At 41.5% G+C, this 26,753-nt stretch overlaps 1 protein-coding gene across 1 annotated transcript in view; it reads right to left on the bottom strand.

Annotated features, from left to right (window-relative positions):
• The window catches only part of LOC131573470 (cadherin EGF LAG seven-pass G-type receptor 1-like), a 163,679-nt gene that overhangs the window by 63,816 nt on the left and 73,110 nt on the right, over positions 1–26,753 (bottom strand). The window contains exons 3-5 of the mRNA XM_058827458.1: positions 11,253–11,475; positions 6,697–6,812; positions 3,923–4,011 (exon numbers count right to left, since the gene is read on the bottom strand). Coding sequence (XP_058683441.1) covers positions 3,923–4,011; positions 6,697–6,812; positions 11,253–11,475 — 428 coding nt within the window. The remainder of the gene's footprint in view (positions 1–3,922; positions 4,012–6,696; positions 6,813–11,252; positions 11,476–26,753) is intronic.

The raw sequence follows: 26,753 nt of genomic DNA, 5'->3' as shown, positions 1-26,753 counted from the left end.
AAACATGGCCACTGTCACTCATGCTGGCAGGCTCAGGAGAGCCAAAGGATGAGGACCAAACTCCACCAGAGGCTGACTATATTCTCATCACCTGGAAAGGAAGTATAGTACTGAGGCAAATAGGGCAGCTGACATTGCTGCTGCCTCTTACACCAGCTATCCTGTGGACCAGCAGCAGGCTGTTTTTACTATTTTTTAATCAATTTTATTTATCAGGCTGAAATCTTCCCCTTCCTTCCACCTTTCCTTCCAAAATAATTTTTAAAATTCCATTTCTTCTTAATTTCTTATCAATATATGTATCTTGAGAAAGCAGGTCACCCACAGGTTACCTTTAATTAAATACCTCCCATTGATTTTAATGGCTGCAAGATCAGAACCCCACTAAATAATGAATTTGAGCTATCAAAGTCAGTGAGTGGCCTTCCTCCTTGTCTTCTCCCACTGCTAGCAAACATCTATAATGGCAAGTAACAGGTAAACTGATACTTTGCTACAGGGAAGCTGAAAAACGTCTAATATATAACTGAAACTAGATAATGGTTATAAAACATTTCTGCTGTCTTATAACTTCTATTTCCTCCCCCTTGGTGTCTTCCCTTCCAGAAATTCAATACAGAGCCAACACTTAGTACAAGTTCCAAGTGCTTCCCTCAGGCACTTCTACTGAAACCAAGTGTGTTAGCTGGTTTTCTCCGATGTAGGGCATTTCCATCACTACACAGTAAATGAAATGACATTTCTTCCCTTCCTCTGATACAATCTGTTTCTTTACTGCAATGTTTTACAGTGCTGGCACATAGCAGGATTGTAAGAAAGCATCAAATACTTGAGCTGGCAGAGAACTGGTTTGATGCCTTTCTGCAAACACAGTGGATAAGCCACTTTTACTAACTTTTACTTTTTACTTTTACTGATGAGGATCCAGTGTTTGGCCCAAGTGGCAGGGAACCTTCATGATATGCAGTTAATTCTAAACCATCATTTTTTAACAACACTAAAGATAAATATTGCTGAGCACATCACTTCTGAGCTAAGTACAGAAAATACTTTACAGGAGTCGCTTCTACACTTGCTTCCTGTTTCATTACGGTTATCAGAAAAAAACCTCAGTTTGTGCAGGGTGACTCTGCACATTGCCAGGATGTGTCTATTAAGAAAATAGCTGCTGCTGAAGGTTTTTTAATGCAAGAAAGACAAATCAATAAATTGGATCTCTATGGATATCTGTGATGATGAATATGCATTTCCCATGGGCAGCATTGGCAAGAGAAGTCTAAAAAAGAGCAAAGACAAGAAGCTCCGCAGCAGAATAAAAAAAGGGTCAAGGAGCACCAAAGGGATGCTGGTGGAGGTAGCCCCTATGGCCCTGCTGCCAGGAAAAGACAGAAGCAGACAGGAGGGAGGAGAGTCCAGAAGGGCCTGAGGGTGAGGATCAAACATGAGCTGGAGACAGGGAGGAGTGAGACAGCTCAGGGGAGCTCTGTGCTCAGAAAGGTTGCACAGTGTCTGAGCAGAACGAAGAGGTTACGTAGCCATAGGATGACAAACTGACACTGCAGTAGGATTTTGGAAAGAGTGGAAGGATGCAGTACCTGCAAACTAATATGTGTGCGTAATTTAAGGTAATTCCTGAGTTTTGGTACTCTGTTATTCAAACATCTCAACTATGCCAACTTTAGACACAGCATCCCATTTATCTTAGCACAACTGAAATCCCTATATTATCCCTGTCTTTTGAACCTCCTCATTTCAACCTCAGGAACTTTACTTCCAGCTTTGTTAAAACATGAAGTAGCCAAGAAACTGCCGTACAAACAAATAACAGCTGAGGTGAAGGCTTAACCCTGGGGCAGGGTGTGGGGGCAGCCTGGCAGGCAGGGCTGCAGAGCTGCCTCCAGCTGCCACTGCCCTGCAGCACCTGCTCCCTCCTTCATTCTGGAGAGCTGGTGCAACACGTGCGATTCTCAGATGTGCTGGAAGTCCCGAGAACACACTGAATACATACTGGTGAGCGTATCCTACTTGTGCCATTTACTCAATGTTGTGAGCTCCCCCCTCCAGCCCAAATTTAACCATCCTGCAATAAATGCTGCTAAGGGGAAGGTGATGACCTCAGTCTCTCACACGGACAGCAAAGGGCACAGTGCTGCTCTCCACACAGTGACCCTGCTTTTCATCACTTTCATGTCACACAAGTGGCAAAGGCAGTGAAGTCAGCAATGTTTCCTGGTGTTTCCTTCTGCTCTCCCTCTCTGCCCTGAATTTTTTCCTGTTCAGTGGAGACTGGCTCATTTCACTTCAAAAAACTGGGGCAGAAGAAGAAAATGATGACAGGACATGTGTTAACAACAAGAAAACACCAGCTGCTAACATGGCTGACCTACCAGTCTGCTTGAACCACAGCAAGCTCTGAAAATGAGGCAAGAGTTTATTTTTAAATCCGTGTCAGATCTCTTTGCCTTTTAAAGAGCATTCCTCTGCTGCTCGGGCCCCTTATCTGCTCACTGGCACTTCAGTGAGCTGGTCCAGAGGCTCTCCCTTCAGCTGTGCCCACGAGCCTGAAAGCTGGAGTGTACCTCCACTGCCTCAGCAAGTACTGTTCACTCTGCCAGAGTAATCCTCTAAGAAATATGCACACATGGAAACAGAATAAGAGCTTCACAGTGTCCACAGATGTGTGCATGGCAACATACCAAGATTCGCTTCTATTTCTCTGGGCTCCAGATAGCAGAAAGTATATTATGTATATTAAGCACAAAACTTAAGTTTTATTTAAAAAAAAACCAACATAAAATACTAATAGAAAGCTTTACATTACCTCAATAAAATATCCTTAGGCTAGGAGATCCTATCTAGGGGTCAAAATAAAATTTTAATCCTCCCATTCAAACTGCCACACAAACTGTGATGAAAGGATGCAGTACTGGGAAATAAAGAACTTGCTGATCATATTAATCCTTCACCTTCTATTCAGCTTCCTACACCAGTATCCTGTTTCCTTTTTAACAGCCAACAATGCTTCTCTATTTCCTTATGTGATCCCCCAAAATGCTATCATGTCAGACTTAAAAGGAATGCTTCTTAGTCACTAAATGAACTCTTTAATTTTTGTTATGGTTTATAGAAGATCTCTGACATCTACCTGTAGATAGTGACACTGTACACTCTAAAAGCCTGCTTTCTGGTTCATCATTAAATGGCTGCTCTGCACGGAGAGTCTGCAATTCTTTTAGTTCAGTCAGACTGCCCCTGTGACCAAGTGGCAGTGACCAAGGTGGCAGCTGAGGGACAGGGACCCCAGAGTCCACCTCTGAGTGCCATGGACTGCATGCAGTGACAACTTTTGCACTTCTCTCGTGTATGGCAGACAAAAAATTACTTAGTAAGACAGTGGTTTATTACTGAAAGATGTGAACCATTTAATAATCATATTTTCCAAACCAGAGAAGCTAGTGCTAGCTAAACTTGTCATTTGACAAGAAAAGACAGCTATAGGGAAGAATTTTCTTTGTTTCAGAAAATTCTGCACTAATGCTTGGTAGTTATTACACTGAAGGCTCCTGCACACCACAATTTTTTAACAAGATACAAGTTGGTTTAGATACACTAACACTTTTAACAGCTTAAAAAAACTGAAAATGAAAATAGCTCCAAGTACCTGAAGGTTTCCCTAGGAGTACTTCTGAAAAAAATGTACATCTAGTTTTGCCTTCCTGAGTCAAAACTCAAAAGTCCTATGAGAGGATTTTTGTCCCAGGCAAGGTAAGCAAGACCAGTACCATTTGTGCAGAGCTGTGCTAATGTGCCTGGCTAAACAAATAAAATTCAGGTCACCTGCATATGTCAGGTCAGAGCTGGATGACCCACGCCTCTATTGCTGTATAAATAGCAGGGCTATCACCACCACAGTTAGTCTTACCTTATTGTAGTACTGCACCTGAACCGAGTGCCACTGCCCATCGCTGACCCCTCCCGCAATGAATGGTGACACTGTAGTTGTTGTCTCCCCTGCAAAAACAGCCAGAAGGGAAAAATAAGTCACCATCACCGCAAGAAACACAGGGAGACTCTCACTGGGCACAGGATGCAGCCACCTTGCTCCATCAGGGAGGAATTTGGGTTTGTCCTGCAAGACAATAAATATCTCCAGTTTCACAGAGCTATTCTGGTGCACAAAAGCCAGCTTCTGGGACATTTGGGTGAGTTATGTTGTTATTTAATCATGCTTCTGCAAAGCATGGTAACAGATCCATTCAGCAATAGATACAGCTATTGCTGAAGTGAGGAACTGAGGGAGAACTGCACGTGAAATTTTCTGCATTTTTGCCAAAAGCACCCTTTGAGGTTTTTTTTGGTATGATGAGTATTGTGATGGGATATTTTGTCAGGGAAGGGAAGCAACTCCCTGTTAGATCTGAGAAAGTGATATCCAAAAGTACTCTAGCATAAAACCCAGGGTATCCTTGGGCTCAGCAAACATTTGCCAGTGATTAATGAAATTATTGGCAGCCTTTCAGTGTTCAAATTTGAAAGCAAGACTTTACCACTGTAATTGGAAAGCTGAAGCTTTTAAGCCAGGACTGAGTCAGCAGACCCAGCTCAGTAACCAGGCATATCTGTTTTGAGGTAGCAGCAAAATAAACATTCATGCTGAAAGTAGATAATGGGCCTGGCACAGAGAAGGGATTGGTCGCTTTTTTTTTTTCCCTTTTTTTTTTTTTTTTAAGTTTTTTTAGGTTTTTTTTAGTTTTTTTAACATTTGAAAAATCCTACATAATAAACCACAAGAAAAGTAACTTCTCCTGTAAACTAACAAAGCTCATAGTATTGTAGAACTTAAAATGCACTTTCAACTCTCTATTTGCAAAAAATAAGTCAAGTATTATTCTTGTGTCCCCTACTCTCCTTTAACTCCCATACCATGTATTTCTGTTATTTAAACAATACATATTTAAGCTTAGCCTGTAGGACATCCTGCTGCGATGGTTTTTGTCATATAGTGATAAAATCTATACAAATAATTGGGCTTTTTATTCAGCTATGAAGTGTCTGCAAAAGGAAGATCAAGATGTTCTGCAATCCTTTCGCTCTGCTTTCTGTGAAAAAGTTGTTGCAACATGTAACACACTGAGATCAGGTGTCCAAAACTTGTACTGTTCGTTAAAAGCCACTTAAAACTATAAAACATAAACCATTCTCCTTCCAAAGAAAATACCATTTGTAATATGCAGGACCAGACCTGCTCTCAGGTGCAGCAGTGCAAATCTAAATTTAGTTTCATGTATCTTAAAGGAGTTCCTTCACATTTAAATGCATATAAGTGCAAGCAGAATTTATTTTTTTCCCATTCATCCTCAGGGTACCTTCCAAGCAATTTGATTCAAGTTTAGACAGGTAAAGCAAAGTTACAGAAGATAGCACATCTCTCTACAGTATGTTATTTCCTTACACTAATCCATTCAGAAACCTGCCTTAAAATCTAATTTGGATAACTTTGGGGTAATAAAGGGGAAATGTAACCAGATATCTTCAGCCCAAAGGGCCCACATATGCACTTAAGCATCACTGGTAAATCAGTGGGGTCACACAGGATTTACCATGGGGTCTGAGGGCAGCAGCCACCACTGGTGATGAGTGTGCAACACCATTGTGGGCTGTGCTTCTGCTTCTATTGCTTTGCTGCTTGCAATCTCTCACTTTCTACAAAAATAAAACAGGAGCTGACTTGAGCCCATGTGCCGATCCTGAATATGGATAACAGGAAATAGCAGGATTATTGCCTGAATTATATGCCCAATACAGAGGCACAAACATCTCACTTGACCTACACGTAACTCCACTTGACTTACAGGACAACAGTCCTTTCCAGGTATTTATTTTAGTTTCAATAGAAAAACACCTTAAACCTGTGACAACCATAGTTTGTCTACACTACTGAGATTTCATAAAGTCACCAAAGCCTTGCCACTGAAAGCACAGATCTGCTTCTGGGCATATATCCTGCCTGAGCTTTGCTTCTCAGCCCTCCTCTCTCTTCCTACAAGCAGCAAAAGACACTGGCTTAGTCCTAGTGCAGAAAGCAAGCAAATGCCAAAGCAGCCACTTGTTTCCTGGCCCACTGTAGCAATGAGTGTGAAGTTCTCCTAAATTCATTGTTGTTTATGGCTTCTGCTAAGAGGAGGTGCTTCTCCAGTGCAGAAATGCATTCTAGAGACAGCACTGCTTCTCCCCAATCCCTAATAAATGGCAGGCAGTTTTCACTTCTGCTAGGTTTTCCTTTGGCTTGCATAGATTTTTTTAGATAACATTTATGCACCTATGTTCCTCTGATGGTGTAGTGTAAACACGCATAAACACACAAAACTTATCACAGCATGATAAAATGAAGTCTCATTTAAGCAAACATTGGCTTGGAGGCCAACATTCAGGCTAGTGCCAATCTTTTATAGTAGTCATAAACTCTGGCTTTTATAACTGATATGTTGACAAGCTCCTGCCCACGACAGTGAGTGTAATCACCACAAACCGCTACAATCTGGAGTACACCCGGCATCAGTTGTTTACTGTGCAATGCCAGCCAGTAAATTAATGAGGCAGCAAATAGCCATATAAAATCACTGAAGTGCATTTCCAAATGGCTTGAGATGTTCTCCTGACCTCAAGCAGAAGCGCTCAACTCAAGTGAAACCTCACCTGCAGAGAAGGTGAGCTGGATCTGCTCCTCAATAATCTCCAAGGCAATGAAATCATGTTTCTCGTTGAAACGCCCATTGTAGAGTAGGAGAGCGTTCCTCTCCCTGGTTGCAAACCTAGAACACAGAGACATGGAGTTAGCTTGTGCTTAACAGTTTATGGATTAAAGACTGATGGTCAAGTCACCCAGAAGAAAGATGGCATTGTGTTTAGCAGATAAACAAGCCTTTGAATCAATCTTCAGACAGAAAATTGTAAAACTGAGGAGTCAGCCACAGGACAAATCTACTCTTTCACAGTCAACAAGGCAAGCAGATGGAAATTACAGAAATCTACTCTGCAGAGATCTGCTGATGCTCACGAGGGCTAAAATTAGGCAGACACAAGATGCAACAGCAGTATCTGACACTGATCAAACAGTAACACTTACTACACTCTGCAAACAGGCTGAGAGCTAGAAAGCACTTTCACATCAAAGTGGGATCCTGGCTGCCTGTGTGCTGTCTAAATGCTACAGGGTCCTAGGACAGTCACCAACTGATTTAAAAAGCCTGATGGGGAGGTAAGGGGAAAGAATGATAAGAGTTACTTTATAATGCTTTATAATATAGTTACTTGAATAATGCTATGTAGAAAATCAGACTTAGTCAATCAACAGGTCAGTCAATTGGAGGAAGTAAAATAAACACTTAAAGATTTCACTAGATCAATGCCAATGGGGGCATTTGGATTTTATTTATTTTGTGCTACTAATATGGGATGTATCTTTCTTGCAGAAAAAGGGGCAACACCACTTTTAAAAAAGCCTTGGTTTTTGGGGTTTTTTTGTCAACACAAAACATTTTTTTCAAATTTCTGCTTGTTGTATTTTATAATTTTTAATTGAATTATCTTATCTCTGGAGAGTTGCACACAGCTTTCATCTACTCAGAAATGCAAAAAAAAAAAAAAAAAGATTACACTTCACATAAGCATTTTTACAGAGATTAATATTTGATAAAGAGATAAAAAAGAGAGAAACCATGGGAATTTCTTGCATTTCCCAATGGTAATTTAATCTGATTTTGTATCTTGAACTGCAGGAAATATGCCTGACTTAAATTAACCCACTTTTCCTACAAATGAATGAACTACTGAACATAGCTAATGAAAACTGTCTTCCATGGACACAAGTGACTCTTGTGCCTGTCATATCATGTCTAATAGGAAGACTCTCATGTGATGCAACAGAACCTGTATTTTAAAGAATGGGACTGAAGCAATATTTTAGAATACCAGGGTAGGTATTTTAAAGAAAAACTTTCAAAGACAAAGAATATTTTTTACTAGAAGCTGTTTGTCAGACCTATGTATGTTGTGGATCACACTGAGTAGAGAACTTTCACAGTTTAAGCTACCTGGAAATAGGAAATTTTATTTATATATTTTAAATGTTTTTGAAGGATAATGAATTGTTCAAAAAACAGAAGTCACAAATTTGATATTTCCTGTAAAATTCAAATTTCAAAGAATATGCATTATAGTCCATCATAATATTAATGTTTTCATTACTTTAAATCAGTTTTGATATACACATTTCTTTCTAGTTTTGTTTATCATAGTATAATATTATACAAATAAAAGACAAACTAAATTAATTACAATAACATTGAAATGTATCAATATTATCAAAACATGGATTTAGTTTTCACTTTTCACCATCAAACATTTCATCCAAAGGAATACAGTTTCTGTAATACATTTCCTAAGACTATTTTTTCATGGATAACTGCTTCATCCAAATATTTTGATCACATTTATCCAGAATATATATGAGCAAAGGAAAAGGGAATAATATTTGTGGTGCTTCTTCAGTGGGCAGGAAGATTTAGTCTGGCAGCAATAAAAGGAAGCTTAGTTTTGTTTGAATTAATTTTCTCATATGCTTACAATTTCCTACCATAATTTTAAGTATGAAACCATTATTTATTAAACTATTACATTATTTAGCCATTTTGTAGATTTCTTTATCTGTGCTCAGTTCCATTCTTTGCCACTAGTGAAAAACAACTTTTGCATTATACTTGTTAAAAGCACTATTGCTTTTGAACTTGTCTGGTTATCACCCACCAGCTGGGGGCAAAAATACTGTTTTTTAATAGAAGGGATATGTTTCATTTCATGACACAGGAAACAAAAGCCTCTCTTTCTTACCAAATTTTGCATAAATAATGAGAAAACCTCTCCACTAACAGTGTCTCTTGGAGGGAATGAGTAGTAACTGTTGGAATTAAGCAAGAAGATACATAATATTGAGAGCAGAAAGACATGCATGGTCAGTAACCTAAATGCTTAAAAAAACCATTTTAGTTATGAGACTGGACAATGCAAATATTCTGCTCTTTGCTAGGAGTGGGTCATGAGTCACTTGAGGCCAAGGGAAGCTGGACACCCTGGAATGCTCCCAAATCACAAAATACGTAGTGGCAAATCATCATCATTAGCAGTCAAACTGCTAATTCTTGCTGATTGATCCTCACATGTTTTCCTCTTCCACTGAAGGATAATAAAAGCCAAAGAAATAGCTAGTGTAAATAAAAGTGAACTTCAGGTATGAAAAGCTAAATGTGTTGCCATTCCAGACAGTGTGGGATGAATCTCATAATGGCTGAGAAATCTTATATCACACTGAGTGGACCAAGTAGTGTTTAGCTCATGACTAAATAAGCCATTGTGGTTCTAAAGATAGTGAAGAAACCCTGGTGTCAGGACTACCTTTTCAAAGTACTTTGCCATTTCTCAATAACCCCTACACTGGGCATTTGAGAAATTTTAACTTGAAGTGCCCTAAAAGTAAAAGCTCTCTTTCCAAAAGCCTGAAAAATGACACCTCATGGCTGAGGGGACAAGTCAAGGGTAGTGCAGACAAGTCATGCTGGCAGCCAGCCCAGACCGCGCCTTTATTTGCTCTCACTGTGGGTCAGACAAATCCAAGAGCCTTTTGCTCCTCAGTTTTTCTGTGTACTTAGACCTGATGCCCTAAAACAATTCTCACAAGCACAACTCTCCATTGTCTTGGCTTGTGTGCAAACCATGTCTGTGCTTTCTGATTTAACCAAAATTTCAAGATTACATAAAACTTTGACTTCGGGATTAAGGGCAGATGAAAGATAAAATAGTAGAAATCATAAAATGATAGAATGGTTTGGGTTGGAAGGGACCATAAAGACCATCTAATTCCAATGCCCTACCATGGGCAGGGACACCTTCCACTAGACCAGGTTGCTCAAAGCCCCATCCAGCCTGGCCTTGAGCATTTACAAGGATGGGGCGTTACTTATATTAACAGAGTCATGTTACATGGGGAGCCTCTCTGGGATTTTAGTTCAGGAAAGTAAACTGTGCAAAAGGACAGTAGTGAAAAACATGCTGTAAAAAAGTGACCTGGCTCCTGACAGATGTGAAACACAAGACAATGGCTGGGTACTGGAGGGGATATAAGCCTGAAGCCTGTCTCATCTCCCTGAGCACTTTCTCTGGACAGACACACAAACAAGTCCACCGTTGCAGCTGCTGCTGTACCTATCAAAAAATCCCCAGCTCTGCTCTTTGGGGTCAGGACTAACACACTTTGTGTTGTTTACTCACAGTCTGCTGTGAGGGAATACCAAAAGTCAATCCTGACCAGCTAAACCATGGGAAAGCTGCAAATCCACCCCCTCCTCAGAGAAGAGGCATCTGTATCCCTGGAGCTCTGGCTCCACACCAAGCAACCCCTATGCCTGAACCAAGAAGTCTTTTCCAGAAGAGGAGTGTCTCCCAGGTGAGGGAGAGCTCATGACTGTGGCTGCTATCATTGCTCCTCCTTGCCTTCCTGAGCACTCCCAGGGGAAAAGTGAGAGTCCAGAAGGAGACTGCCCAACATGGGGATGTTGGCACAGATGGGATGGGGATAAGACTACTTGTGCCTGGGAGGTGGGATGGGACCAGAAGCAGGACGGTATGAAGGCCAGAAGGAGCTAAGTGAGGACCTGGATCAGTTGGAGTTGTCCCGAGCCCAAGGTTGGGGACCACCGGAAAGCAAGAATGTGAGAAAGACCAGACTGTGCTCAGCCATGGCCTGACATGCCCAGGTCCCCTCACAGGTGGGGGAACAGGAGATGGGAAGAGTTCTCCCAAACAAGGAACACAAATGGATTGGTTCTGAAGCTGGGCTGAAGGCCAGGAAGCCAAAGGCCCAGCTAGTAAAAGTGTCAAACCCAACATCCACCCTGGCATTTCTGTGGCTGAAGGCTGCTGATGGGTGGCCAGAGTGGTCCTGGTGTCACTTCTCCCCGCACCGTCACCCTGTGTTACAACAGGGAAGGTCGTGAGTCAGCAACTCAGAAACATCCACAGCAGGGCAGAAAATAAAATCCTTTCAGATAACATGCCTATGTCCTGCCTGCAGGAGTCATTGTCAGAAATCCCTGCAGTGACTTTCAGGGGCAGGTCTTTGGTGGGTATCAGTGACAAACAGTCCCAAGCTCCAGCAAGAAACCACTTCAAGCCAGAGAACCCTTACCCTGGGGACTTACATGAGGGAGACAGTGAAGTGGAAGCGCTGCCGCAGCCCCTTGAAGGTGATGAAGGACTGAGGGGGGAAGCTCCTGGTGGTCATCTCGCAGTACGGCCGCTCGTACTCTCCGGGGGGACACTCGCACTTGAAGCCCCCGATGAGCAGGTTCACGCAGGTTCCTCCGTTCTTACACACCCCCGGAGCACAGCGGCCGGAGCGCGCATTCACCTCACAGTACTCTCCTGCAAGGGGAGAAGCAGACATCAGGGAAGGTGACACCTCACCCCAGCACCAAGCTGTGACACTCAGCTACCCAAGTGGTCCTGCTACAGTTAAACTGCTTCCAAACCTCTACACCTGATCCCCTAAGCAACTGAGGTACAAGCCTGTGATTGCTGGGGGTAAGGATGCTGCATCTTCTTCAAGTCTGAATTTTCAGGGAAGTGCAGAGTATGATTTGCTGAGCAATCCTCTTGCAAATATCCAACAACATTGGCCTATGTTTTTCAGATTCCTTGGCTGCTTCCAAACTGGGTGACAAATATAGAACTGGTGACAGATCTAGATGGGAGAAGGTAGAAACTCTGCACATTCCCTGTCAACCAAAATACATGCAAATTATTTTGGTGTTTCATTATAGTTGGAAATTGTGTAAAACAGATAAATGGTTGCACTTTGTCCTGAATGGAACTTGGCTTTGCTGCCCATGGTGGCAGCAGAACATGGTTGAGCTAATGAAAAAGCTCTCAAAATGTCTATAGCAAGAACAAGCAGGATACAGATGACATAGGGATTGCTTCCACCTTTTCCTACACAGGCATTCTAAAGGTGATGACCATTTTCTGAACCTTTCGGAGCAGGGCATGTTAACTCTCCACAGAAATTGTGGATTCTGTGTGTCACTTACTGAAGTTGTTTCACCCCTAAATACTTTGTCTTTATTCATCCCCAAAGCATGTAGTAAGAGATGTTAAATACAATACTAAAGATGCAGTGTCTTGCTTTGTATGTGTGCTGTGGCTTTTTGTCCTGTGCTTGCCCAAAATCTGAGAATGAATGCCAATTTTAAAAAAGTAATGTACAGAGGATATTAATTTTAAAAAATCTGCTGTGGCTGGGACAAAAGCAGCTGGTGAATTAATCATTGTACAGAAAGCCAAACCCTCTGTGTGAGTCAATTAATTAACATTAGTGTTTTGACATGTGTCTTCCTATGGTATAAAGCATGTTCACATCCCACATGTAAAACTGTTCAGAGAAACTCGAGGTGGCATACACCACCAGTAATGGTGTCTGACATATAAATGTAGAGCAATACTACTTAACACAGCCAGCTGAAGAAAACACTTCAATGTTTGCATGATACCAGCAGATGATACAATTACATTGGGACAGGCTCTTTGCAGTGGTGCTCAGCAACAGGATAAGGGGCAACAGGCTCAGACTGAACAGCAGAAAGTTCCATCTGAGAATGAGGAAAAACTTCTGTCCTTTGAGGATGACAGAGCACTGTCAGGGCTGCCCAGAGAGGCCGTGGAGTCTCTTTCTCTGGAGATATTCAAAACCCAGCCAGACGTGATCCTGTGCAGCTTGCTGTAGGTGGACCTGCTTTAGCAGGGGTTTGGAGGAGCAGAGACCCCTTCCAACCCTGACCATCCTGTGGTCCTGTGATTGATTCAAGCACAGTTAAAACTGTGAAAACACATTCCTGCAGGAAAGTAAAAGCAGCAGGAGCTGTGGGCAGTGACTCATTAACAAAGGCAAATTTAAATGGAAAGTTTTGTTCCATCCATTTGCTGCCCCACAGCCCTGCTCCCACAGGTTCCCACACCAAAGCTGCCCACACTGGAAGCAGGCTGAAGTACACTGCAGCAGTAGTGCTGCACACAGACCTGGATCTGCACCTCCTTTGTGTGCCAGGCTCTAAACTGCCACGGTTTGCAGCTGGTTTAGCCACTGCCCCAAGGGCAGTGATCTCTGAGATAAGGCGAGGTGGGCAGCTTCCTGGTTTTGGCTCTCCAGCTTTACTGCCTTTCTCTTCTTGCATCAACATCACTTGCCTTTTCAGACAGGTATGGCTCAAGCTGGCAAAATGCAGGAGCAAACACAAGACTGCTATGATCAAGAGCCAGGCCTGGATGCACACCCCATCCAGGTGGGGCCAGCTCTGGAGGATGGACCTGCTCTGTGCATTACTCTGAACTGATAATCTACATAACCTTGAGCCCAAGCCTGTGTTTAGAGCTTTTCCCCTTCAACACTGATGTTCCTATATTCTCTTTAACATATTAAGTGAAATGCTGTGAAAATCACTTGCTAAATATCTTCCTGTTTCCATTCATCAGCTTGACATATCAGGCAAGATTATGTGAATACACTTTCCTTAATATTTTTAAACGCTGTATCATGTATTTCTTTTGGAAAACATTGTATACATCATCCAAGACATCCCTCGGTATACTGGATACGGTGCACACATGCATCAGATGTTTTAAGAGGACACTACAGCAAGCACTTGATGATCCACTGCATAAGCATAGCCCTTATACATGTATCTTGTGTACCAAAACATTCAAAAAATGGAAAAACAAAATTCCTATAGAAAGACAGAAAACAGAGGTTTGCTGCTTTAAACAAAGAGGTAGGATATTTTGTGAAATAACTCTGACTCAGAGAAGAATGTAATCTTCAAGGCTTTCTGAGAACAGAATGATGTATTTTGTAAAAGCAAATAGCACGAAGGCTTGAATACACAGAGAGAAAAAGGGTGAGCTAAAAGGAGAGATTCCTGGCATTGCAGCATGCTGTAGAAATGCCATGGCAATACAGAAGTGAAATATAAAAGCCTAAGCTGGAAGTCATTGATTCTTCTGTATTAATTCTGTATAGACCATTTGTTTAGATACCTAACAGGCATAAAACTATTAAAGAGAAAAAGTTACAGAAAAGTTCTATTGTACTGTGTTTATTACTGCTTTTATTATGATGTGTGAAGAAGCAAATTAAAAGAATATACTTCAAGATTCTTTGTCCTATATTCATTCAGCGGTAGTATCATTGATGTCCCAGTTACTAAAATTATTCTGAATTCTCCCAAGTCTGTAATGTAAATGAGAACTGCATTTGATACATATTCTTTGATGTTGACTTTTCATATTTTATATCTATTTACCAAAATATATTAAAATAGTGGTTTTGAAATCTCAGCAGTAAATACAAGGTGTCACTTTGAGGCTCAAAGGTTGTCAAAAAACCTTTTGCTTTTTACACTTAAAAACTGTAATTACCCTTTTCTCCAAAAGTGCCTGGAATTATTTAGAAACAGAGCATTTTTGCCTTTTGGACTAGCCATTTGAGTAAGAATTTGAAGCACTACTTTGATCAGGACTGGCAGCAGAAGGCACCTTTGTGTCACCCTTGGTTTTGTCACTTCCAAGGGCAGCCACCTACCCTTGGACCCACCACTGTCCCATAGCTTTGCCCTGCAGGAGTTTTGAGGCACAGCCTAAAAACCATCCTCAGAATTTCAACCAAAGCCTGCATGGACTTGAAGGAAGAGCTGGCTGCTGGCTGGAGCTGGAGTCAGAAGGCCCTAAGGGAAGAGCTACTTGAGGAGCAGAAAAGGAAGGGAGCTGCACGTGCCAGCCTTTGGGAATGAAAAGCGCCTGTGTGCCTGCTTGCAGCTGAAGGTCGGAGGGTTGGGACATGCCATCAAAAGGGTGGCCTTACAGTCTGGTAGGAAAAAATAGTACAGAAGAGGGAGAGCTGCTGAACAGTGAGGATCTGGAGGGGCTGGGGTGATAAAAGCAGAGCCCAAAGAGCAGTCATGCACAGCCTGGAGTCAGTCTGTGATGCTGGAGATGGTGGCATGGCTCAGTCACTCACCCAGCCTTTGCTCCTCACAGCATTTCATTGACTAATATAATTTCATTTTTCACACTGGCTTGCATTTTATTAATCACTGAACAAACTAGTTACACATCACAGCCCTGTGAAATCCAAGCAGGGGATGTGAAGCTCAGCCCTTCCAGCTGCTAAAGCTAAAGCATGCACTCTCAGATAACATGGGCTGTGGCTGCCTGTATTCTGCCAGCAGATTTCTGGGCTTTGAAAAAATTCTGTCCTTGCCAGGAAATGATTTACTGTGACATGACAATAGCTCATCTTATAGGCTCCTAATTAATATTGATGACTCTTAAAGCTACGAGTCCTGTGGCTTTTCTGCAGCCCTTTATGTAGTGCTTCTTGTTTTTAAAGCCCTTGAGATCAGAACGTCACTGTTGCTTTTGACACTGCATCCTACTCACAAACATCCTATCTTTAATACATCCCTATCCTCTTCAATTTTAGGACTAATGTCACAAAAATGTAAATCATAAAGTTTCTATTATTAAGTTTATGTAACTGAGGACACCACAATGGCAGGTGCAAAATAGCAAGAACAGTCAAATACAAAGGTTGGCTAGATTCCGTCTTCCTCTGACCTATTCCAAAGAAAGTAATGGAAGTTTAACTAATAAACAATAAATGGTGATGCAAAAAGTGAAAAGAAATAAAAATAAGCTGTCTCAAAATTGAGACAATAATCTCACAATTACAAATGCTTTGTAGCTAAACACTGTGGGTTTCAAGCAACACACTGGTGTGCATCAATGAGCCAGTCTTTGCAGAAATCCGACTGTGGTTTTCCTGATGAGTTATTTGACCTTACAACAACAATGTATAATGTTTGAAAGCTTGCTGGAAATAAGATGATGGCATCCAAATACATACAGAATTCCTCTTCACATCAGTTTACTGCAGTGTGTTTCACCAATACATTGGTTTAGGGACTAGTACTCAAAATCTTTTACTATTCTCTGATTGTATTCAACTGAAACAGAACATTAAAAATATATTTACACGAAGCAGCAGATTTGCACTGATGTTCTTTTTTCTTCAGTTTTCCTGGACACATTAATTTTTTACTCACTGTCTGTAATTGTTCGAACTGATTATTTTCTCTTTTCTCATCCTGCCACTTGCTCTAGACACATATTCATTTTCTCTATGTTTATAGTTGCTTTGCCAGAATAAAAAGCATTTCGAGAAGCTGATTGAAGCAGCACACCTAAAATTATATGTTTTCAAGTGGAAAGGAGAATCCACAAGAATTAAGGCAAAAGAAAAACAACAAGAAACAGAACAACTAAATTCTTCAAACAATTCCCATTGACTGTTTGTCCTAATAGAGAACCAACTACATTAAAAATGTATTTGCTGTATTGGACATTATGGGAAATCAATCCTCCGTTTCCTCTAGTAATTAAAGCACTACTAAACTTACATGACAATTAGCACCAAAGCAATCAGTGCACTAAGTAATAAGGTTATTAAAAACAAATTAGCTGCAGAATCAGCTTGGAAATCTCTACTAGGACAAGAGATAAAGAGGTTGGGATCCTGCGCTTTAGGGGTGGTTTCACCATAGTTCAGACTGAGTGGGAGTTACCACAGTCCCCTCCTTTCCCCGAGCATGCTGCAGTTTCCTCTCCCTCCCTTGTGCTGGCATTCATGTAATCCTGCAGTTGACTGATTTGTAGAGCTAAGATGGCAAAACACCATTCATTTCTTTATTGAAGCATTAGCAATCTTCAGATTAAGTCCGTTCTAGGACTGATGGGATGAATAGCACATGGGAAGGAGGCAGGACAATGCACCCAGGGAGAAGAATGAAGGAATGGTCTTAGAAAGGTTTAACTGTTATGGAAATACAGCTTTAAGCCATTTTAGATGGCTCATTGCTTGCTGTAGGTGAACTGGATCAATACCTCCAGTAGATACTCACCTCTCTCCACTGATTGTACATGGATGTACTGCAGGAAAATTTGCCTAAAATATAGGCGCAATGCAAATAATAAAAATTAGCACTGGATTTTGTCCATGAAGGGAAATTCATTACTTCAATGGCTCTGTGGTACAGGAGTTTACCCTCAGAATCTAATGGGTTTCCTTACCTCCCAGCAAATTGGCAGCAAGTGCCAATTACCAATGAAATGTGGCACAAACAAACAAACAAACATCTACTGGGTTTATGAGAGAAGCTAGAGAGCAGCTACCCAGAAACATTAGCCAACTCGTTCTGAATGATGGAGAAGCTGGATCAAATAAAAGTTAGAAGCCACTGGTGTACTAGTGACAAAGATTAATTAGGGGACCATTGTATCATTCCACATGAGTGACTCAGTAGTGTTATTTGAGTACCAGATGTAAAATCAAGGGACAAACCCATACTGCCACTTCAGAGAGACCATGCAGGCTCCATACCATGACAGTGATGGTCATGATTTTGTGAGGTTTCTAAATGACACTTCTACTAAACCTTTACATTTGAAAATACATTTTGGTCTTTTCTTTTACTCATTTGTTTATGTTTTTAGAACTGGGACCTGATCTAGGTTAATTTAAATTATCCCAAATCCTCTTATAGGGAGAAATACCAGCTAAAGGTCTATTTTAGAGTTTCCCTCCTTTCTTTTGCTTTCTGCTTCCTTTGCTGCTTTCTGATTTAAAAAGTCATATTGTGAGAAACAGGTTAAAGTAAAATAATACATAAAACCTATGTAGATATACTCCACACATGCACACTCAAACTGCTGACTTGCAGTGACAGCTGCCCTGCAGAATTTCAGTTGCTAACCATCCCAGATTTAATATTATGTACTTACAAGAGACTATATACACTCCCTTTTAGTATATAACTACAAGTCTCTATTAGTGTATAACACTAAGCAAAGTAACAGCAAAAACATTCCTGTCACACTATGTGTATAGCTTGCCAAGTAGTTCTCTGAGGTGATATGTAGAAATGATTCTATAATAAGACACTCCGGAAATCACCCTTTTATCTCTGGATCTGCTTTAGTTTTTCCGTGGGCATAAGCACTAAGCTCTGAGCTGGTGGGAAGAAAGTGTGCAGATTTACCACTGCTCTTTTGGATACAAATATATCTATATATCTTAGACCTCTCCTTCATCACCACCTTTCTCCCTTCCTTGTGCTTCTTCCATGAAGTTCCCCCTAGGCATCCCTGTTAACTCACAATTGAGATTTTCAAAACCCGTAAGACTCAGCTAAATAAGGTTTCTAAGATTTTTAATCATGAGATACTTTAAAATAATGAATGTGAGAGGCTTTTTATTTGCCTCTGAAGCTATGGCTGTCATCTGCTGGTCTCAAAGTATGTGAGAGCTTTTGGTGGTCAAATTCCAGCCCAAACTATGTGTTCTGAGGGAGCTCCCATTTCTACTCACACCTCAGCAGGATGATGCTACTTGAGCCTGCCCAGTTCCTCTTCCCACCAGGGTCCTCAAGGCAAATATCTGCACCCTGGCTTCTCGGAAGTCCTGCAAGCTTCTGGGAGGAGAAGGAGGACCACCATGAAAATATCCCATGGATCAAACAGGCAGGGGAGAGGCCAGGACCCCATTCTATTTGCTGGTCCTTCCCAAGCTAAACTCTATTTTACAAAAGCAAAAGCAGCAAAAGCAGGTCTCAAGCTGCTTCAGGCTGTGCCCACTGATGCAATGCACATGCAGAGCAGACACTGCAACAGTGCCTGGCTCTTTGACAGCCCCAAATCAGGCCCAGGATCCTAGAACAGCATCAGTCTGAGCAAAGATGTTCCATTTTCCCTGGACTCCTCCCCTTCCCTGGTCACAAAACAAAGCAAAACAAAAGACACCCTGCAGAGAAGGATGGATGGATTGATGATTTGGGTTATTTTGTGTTTTTGCATTTAAATGAGAAGGAATAATTGGGGGAGGTGGGAGGGAGAAGAAACAATACAGAGGAGGATTAGTGATATTTGGGGCACATCTGTTGGAGAAATGAATTAGTCTGTGGATTCCAGAATTATGAGCATGTTCTCAAGATCATATATGCTCAATGTTGCATGATCACTGAACCTCATTCTCCTATGCAATTTCCACCAGTGCCAGCGAGAACAGAGAATAGAAGAAAGTCACAACTGAATACTTGTGTTCTCTTCCTTGTGTACTTGTAGAGGAATAAAAATTCCCAGGCATTAAGTTTCCACTCTATGTACATCAGGAAACTCACCTTTCACCTTCCAGCCATGAGGGCAAAATGATGTGAGCATCAGAAGTGCAACCAAGATTTATCAGAAGTACTGTGATTTTTTTCCCCCCCTGACAGCACCATGGAGCAAGGAGCCACATACTACAGTAAAATATTCTCCATTTAAGAAAACACCCAATTCTGAAGCCCACCTTAGGGTATGGCAAAGAAAAGAGGTAACTCATGACTTTACAGCCCATGGATTGGTGCCAATACCTCCAAAAAAAGCCCCAGATGGTTGTTTTGCAGAGATGGGGCACATGCTGAATGGAAAACTCATGAAGAGACATCTCTGTGTGAAACCTGGGCACTGGTGTCCTGCAATGGGCCAGTGGGCAGGGGTGCACACAACATGTCTGGTTTCCCCCTCCCGCCTGCTCCCACAGCACCAGACATAATCACCCCCAGGCTTTTGAGGAAATGCGAGGAAAAGCACTTTTTTGGAATGCTTTAGATGTGGTGGAGAAGAAAAACCCATAGAATCACAGGATCATTTTGGTTGGAAAAGGCCTTAAGCATCCAAGCCTTAACTTAGTAACAAATTTTGCCCTATGGGGTCCAGCGGGTAATTTCTCAATGTCTTAATCTTTACTCTTGGCTGACTTGACAATGGTCACGAAGTTCTCTAAATTATTGAGCCATCGACTGTAATGTACAGGGCCCTTGCAAGGTGTCATCTCCTTCTGCATTTCACCTGTAAGGTAAAGCTTTAGAGACTTTTCAGGTTCTGTGTCTCTCACAGAGCTAAACACAGCACAAATCTACACATGAGAAAAAAGAAATGCACAAAAATTTCCAGTTATGTTGAACTCTATGGCAGGTTTACATGTAAGACAATTCATCATAATGCAAATTGCAGTGATTTGGTGTAAGATACGGTGATGAAGCAGTGCCTTTCAATAAAAGCCTAAGCTTTATCTCTGGATGTATTATCAGGGGGATAACATTATTATAGATGTCAAAGATAAACCTCAAACTAGATTATGCCATTGTGTCTGCAATTTGCATTATTACTTGGATAAATCTCTTCCTAAAAATCCCACCTTAAAACTGATGAGGAAGCTGGAGGTGTAAGAACAAAGCATCCCTTTGCATAAAACATTCATTTACAAAGGAATATCCCTCCCTCCATTTATTTTTAAGAGCCACAATCACCCTCTCCCTTTACTACATATTCATCTGATATTATATTTTGTTTTCTCAGCCCTCTGTGCCCCTTGATTCCTCTCCAGGAGTGTTACTGGAGGGGCACATGGAGGGAACCAAAGGCTGGAGCAGCAACCATGGCTGTCAGGACAGATTCCCTTTGGGACAACCTTTGTAGGCTGATCCATATTTGCATCCCTGCATGCCTGCAGGCACTTCAGCATGGGAACCACCTGCCAGGCCTGGTTCTCACCTCCTTCCATGGGCAGCAGTGATAGAGAAGAAGGGGACAGACTCATTGTGCTTCCACTCAGATGACAAGAAAGATTATTTCATCCCACAGAGTTGCAATTCTTCCTGGCCAACAAATGCCACCACCAGGACCATTAACTCAACAAGGCTGCTGTTCCACCGGCTGTTTTGGCCTCACGCTGGGCTTTTCAAAATACATTAAACTATTTATGTGAATGAGGAAAACAAGCAAGGCGTGGTGGCAGTGGCAGGAGAGTGTGTGCAATAACATCTTTTATCAACAGGAACTCAGGAGCTGGAAAACCAGACACGCTTTCAGGCACCATCAGGCTTCCTGCTCACTTTCAGCCAGCTTCCCTAAGCTGTTTTACAAAGACACCACCAAAGAGTTGCAACCCCCAGTTCCTAAATTGCTGGGCAAGAGCAAAACTCTATCACTTGTTTTTGATCAAGCTAGCATCTCAAAGCAGTTAAAAAAGGCAGCAATCTGCAAATAACTGCCCTCAGAAAGAAGAAGAAAAATGAAGGCTAAAGAATACGCAGAAAAGAAGACCAGTGTCTCCCTTTCAAGGGCAAACATTACTCTTTAGGAGAGTTCAGCCCTTATTTCACTAGGATCCCACTTAATTTTCTCCATGTAGCTGTTACAGACATGATGATTCAGCTGACAGGAGATGAAACACAGAAGAAGCCATCTCCCCTTGTCTCCAGCAGCCTGCTGGGACTGACTGCACAAGCAGACAACTCCGCACATCTCCACTGAAGAAAGGCTGCTGAGAGCCCGCATTTTGTGTTTTCCATAAATTAGAAGTTTTCACAGGAAAATCTCACTCTCCCATTTTCTGTGTAATCCAGTGCTATGGTAAATATCATGGCAATTTAGAACCAGGCATAATCAAATGCCACAAATCAAATCATGCCCCTTAACATCCTAGGTGGTCCCAGAAGCTCTGGTGGAAAGAAGCGTAATGGCCAATTAGTGAGAATAACTGAAGATAAGCCATAAAATATTAATAACACAACAGAAAACCATGCTTAAAGTCAATCTACTGTTGTAAGTATGTGTTAGGAAGCTAGGAGTTCAGAGCTCTGTATTTTTATTTTATATGAGAAGCAACAGCTTAAAAGAAAGGTACACTTAAAAGCACTGTCTAACTGTCTTTACTGTGAATCGTAGTTCAGTGGTTTAGCATTATGGGATAGGTAGCACTGGCAAAACAATCTGATGCTCATCAGATTCTCACTGTTATACATTAAAGAAAATTCTGAAAAAAAAACCCTATCAAAAATTCCCCCTTGCTTGTCAAATTAAAAGGATTAAGGTTAAAAAGATAATCCCATAATCTTATGTTTTGGTAGCCCCAAAAATATTTTGAGTGCAGGAACACAAACTGAAAACAAAAAGCAACTTAAGCAAGGAAACTGACTTTTTTTTAATGAGTCATGAAGAAGGGATTGTAATGTCACACACATCTTGCATAGAAAATCTTAAAATCCATGTATTTTTAAACCTACAGAACAGATGGAAATTCAGAAGTTACTTTCTTAAGAAATATTTTTAAATGGACTCATAAAAAATTAATCCAGCCAGCTTTCACAGCTTGTACTTAACTCTGCTTACAGCAGTCCAGTGAATTAAAATTCTGCCCTTTTGTTAAATACCATTCAATTTTAAAGTAACCTTAAATGATTATCATCTTATTAGAGTTAATACACTTCATTGTCTCAATTAGAATGTGTTTAATTATTAATATAAGGCATTAATCTTCATATCTTCATCTTTCTTACAATATGCACATCAGTTGCGCTGACCCTTTGAAGACGGCCTATCTAATTAAAACATGTTTTCTAATTATACTATATTAAAATGCTGTTTAAAAGTTCTCATATGCTTCTCTATGGAGAATTTGAGAGACAGCCTGGAGTAAAGTATCATCTTGATTTTTAGAAACTGAGAATTCAGACTGGAGACTGCTCTGGAAGCTGTGCTTCGGGGGCACCATACAGTGCGGGTCGCAGAACAAAACCCGCCCCAGGAGGAGCAGGGCTGAGATGCAGGCACTGAACCATGATGCTCTAAACAAAAGAGCATTTGCAACAACAATGAAGTTGTGGTTCCCACCACGCTCTGCACAACTGTAATTATCTTGATGTTCAAGGCCAAGTGCCTCAGTCTGGTGCTCAACTGTCGAAACTTTCAATCATCATAACACAAAGAACAGAGACACAAGAAACTATTTTATACTTTTTTTCTTTCTTAACAGGCTATCATCCTGATACCCTCATCTCTGCACACAATCATCCTTCCTGCCTCTTTCCCATTTTTTATCCAATGATGAAAACAGAAATGTCTAATTTGGGAATTATAAATATATATACAGAAGTCCAAGATGTATTTCATAATTCAGTCTTACTGCTTCCTGGTTTTATTTCCCAGTTTTTTATTTGCAGACAGGAGAAAAGTAGCCCCATTACCTTGATCCTTGGAAGCTAAACCTCTTTTCTTGTTTTGGAAGATCTAGAATATTTCACTTCAGATGTCCTGGAATTTTTTTTTGTCTTTACCTCTTATCTGCTGTGAACACTGTTGAGGGAATTTTCAGAACATAAGGTATACTGGGAAAAAAAAATCATATCTCATTATGATTTTATCATCTGTACCAATAACTTATAGGCAAGTTTTTGGGTTTTTCTCCTCCTTTCTTTCCTCCTTTTTTCTTATCTGATTTGTTTTCAGTGAGAAAATAATACCACCACTTAAGGGATAGTCTGACATATGGGTTGTTTTGACATTTAGCAAGTGTATGTTTGGGTAATGAGAATCCACTTGTGCTTAAAAATTTATCCAGTTAACCTTTCTGAAATTAAACAATGGGAAGAAACCCCCCCAAATTACATTACACAAGGCTCAATTTGGCTAAATTAATAAAAACACAATTGTAAACTATGGTCACAGAGAAATTTGCTGTTGCTTAATAAACTGCTATTTAAAATATTTTAATGAAAACAAGCCTCCATGTGTGTAATTTCTGTCAGACCAATGATCTGCAATGCCTATATATGTTAATGATTATGACAGTGTGTGGGACTTTTGCTACATCAATGAGGAGGGGTTTTACACGTACCTATAAAATTATAATATCAAATACCTTCACTTTGATTAATTACACTTCACTTCCCGCTTTTTTATTTTAGTTTTACCAATGATGATAAGATAGCGCTCTATAACAATGATTTTCAAAAAGCCTGTGAGAATTTTGACTCCCATTTAGGTGTGGTAACAGAAACACCATCAATACGAAACCAGAAAATAATTCAAGAAACTGCTCAAAATTGACAGAGCAATATCATACACAATGAAATGCAATAAAAGAGATTTCACATGTGCTGCTAGAATAAAGGGAATCCTAAGTTTAGACCAGTCTGTTGTTAACCAGGATGCCAGTAGAAACCTGAGGTGCTCACTGTGTGTCTCTGCCATTGGACACCACTGATCAGCTCATAGTCGTAGCACATTTCCTTTCCAGGTGCCCGCGGCAGGCAGGTACCCAAGGCAGGTCAGCAGCTTGCCTTGCTCCCACAAAGCCAGCTGCCTGACAGCAAACAGGAGCTCAGCTGGCCACGGTGTCAGGGTCAAATGTGTTATTTTCACAATGGGCATTTCATGAAATTCAACTTAAAAAAGAGACTGAAACCAATGCTAGGTAGGGGGTATGGTAGGGGGGTTGGACTAGCTGATCTTCAGAGGTCCCTTCCAACCCCAAACATCTTGAGGTTACACTTGGCCATCAGGGCTAGATACTAAACACCTGCATTGTAGAAGAGCTGGGCCAGCACTGGTCCCACAGCTGCAATCCTGCCCCACCACAGTCTGTGCTTGCAGGCCTCTCCTGTCCGCAAGGCTTGACTTTGTACTGTACAGCTCACAGCCAAAAACCTGCCTTCTCCCCATATTCCACCGTGAGCTCACAGACACCAAGGACATTAAGAGCCAGCAAGTGTGAAAATGTAACTGTGAGCATGGAACCATTCTGAAACAGGTTACTGCCCCAGTTATCTGATTACTGAATTTTAGCTACATGCTACTTTTGTTGTTGTTGTTGTTGTTGTTATCAAAATCTAGGGAGAAAGTGTTAAATGATCAGTGATAGACTCTTCAGCTGACAAATGAGGGGAGTGGCTAAAGGAAGGGAAGAAGAATCCAGCCCCACAGCTGTCCTATGGAGAAGCAAAAGAAGATAAGCCATAATCAGTAAGGAGGATTTCCTAGACACTGAACTGTTTGGAAGAGCTGAATTCATAAGTATATTGGAGATTAATTGCTAAGGTAGCTCCAGAAGCCAGAGCTAAGTGATTACATTGGTGTGTGATCTGCTACTTGCTTCTACAAAGCACCCATCGTGCCTCCACTGCAGGAGCACCCAGGAAGAACATGAGTCCTGTCAAATAATTGTAAAACTAATTAAAAAGAACAAGTACAACATTAAGTCTGTAGCTAGGTTTCCACATGACAGCAAAGGACTTTGATCAGTGCAAATATTTCCATGGGCAAGGAAGATAAGACACAAGGCTGCAGATGAGGCTTCTGAATCCCCAGCACTTGCAGCAGATCATTTGAATCAGACCATCCCACATGCAACACCTTGAGGTGAAGGCAAGGAGGGTTTGGACATGACTGAAAAAACTGCAGAACTTTAAACATAGCTAGTTTATGCACATCAGGATGAGGGTAATGCGATAAAACTCTTTGCCTGGTTTGAGAAAAAGCACAGCAGATTGCTGTGAAGGCTGCAGGCAATGTACATAATTTGAGAACTAAACTGTCTACAAATACACCACAGTAATCCACTTAGCAAAGGCTTTCTGCATCCTGACAAGTGAGCGTAGGTTGAAGATTAGCTGAAGGACATATCCTCCAGTTAAAAACCCACCTAGAGAAATGGTAGACCAGTGTGTCCTGCGAATCTGATATAAACTCCATATTTGCAACATTCATCGCCTGTGACTTGGTGACAGACATGGACAGGAATATAATCAACAGAAATATGACAATAACAGACTTCAGAATTTGACTGAAATTTTTTACTCTGTTTTTCTTGTTTCACTTATCTTCTGGAGGAAGCAGTCATGCAGTTGTGGTATCTGGGCCACAGCCAGTGCAGCATCACCTGGATCCAGCCATAAGGCTGTGGCATGCGAGCCCATCCCTGCATGCATGAACAGCAAATATTGCCACAAAAAGGAGCAAAGACCTGTTTTAACACTCAAAGCAAATCCCAGAGTTAAACACACCAGGTGAGTGGGCGCGCAGACTTCTGCTGAGAATCTGTGTCAGGAAAGAAATGCCCTTCACAGGGATTCCCCCCAGGTTTCCAGCCATGGGCAGCCCAGGAATGGCCCTTCCTCAGCTGCTCTTGACTTGCTTTTGATGCAGCCCAGGACACAACTGGCTTTCTGGACTGTAACAGCACATTGCCAGCTCATGTCCAGCCTCACATCTATCAGCACCTCTGAGTCCTTCCTAGCAGGGCTGCTCTCAGTCTGTTCATCCCCCAGACTGTGCTGATACCAGGGGTGCTCCAACCCAGGTGCAGGACCTTGCTCTTGGTCTTCTTAAACCCCATGAGATTCCCATGGGCTCATTTCTCAAGCTTGTCCAGGTCCCTCTGGATGGCGTCCCATCCCTCAGGTGTCAATTGCACCACTCAGCTTGGTGTCATCTGAGAAATTTGCAGAGGGTGTGCTCAATCCCTTTTTCTATGCCACTGATGAAGATAATAAATAACAATAAAGATAGCCTTTTCCAGCTTTTACACCTTGCTCTGATAAGTGTTTGGAGGATTTAAGCTCTGCTTCTGGACCATCCACCACACTGCTTATGGGGTCTTTGCCAGCCACCCAATAGCTGTAAGGGGCTGGGAGGAACATGGCTGTACTCAACTGCTGCCAATGTGGGGGCACAGCTTGCCATGTCTACACCAAAAGAGATGCCTGTTTATTCAG

The sequence above is a fragment of the Poecile atricapillus genome, chromosome Z (assembly GCF_030490865.1).
Source record: "Poecile atricapillus isolate bPoeAtr1 chromosome Z, bPoeAtr1.hap1, whole genome shotgun sequence".
Lineage (NCBI taxonomy): Eukaryota > Metazoa > Chordata > Aves > Passeriformes > Paridae > Poecile > Poecile atricapillus.
This window is presented reverse-complemented; position numbering and strand designations above follow the sequence as displayed.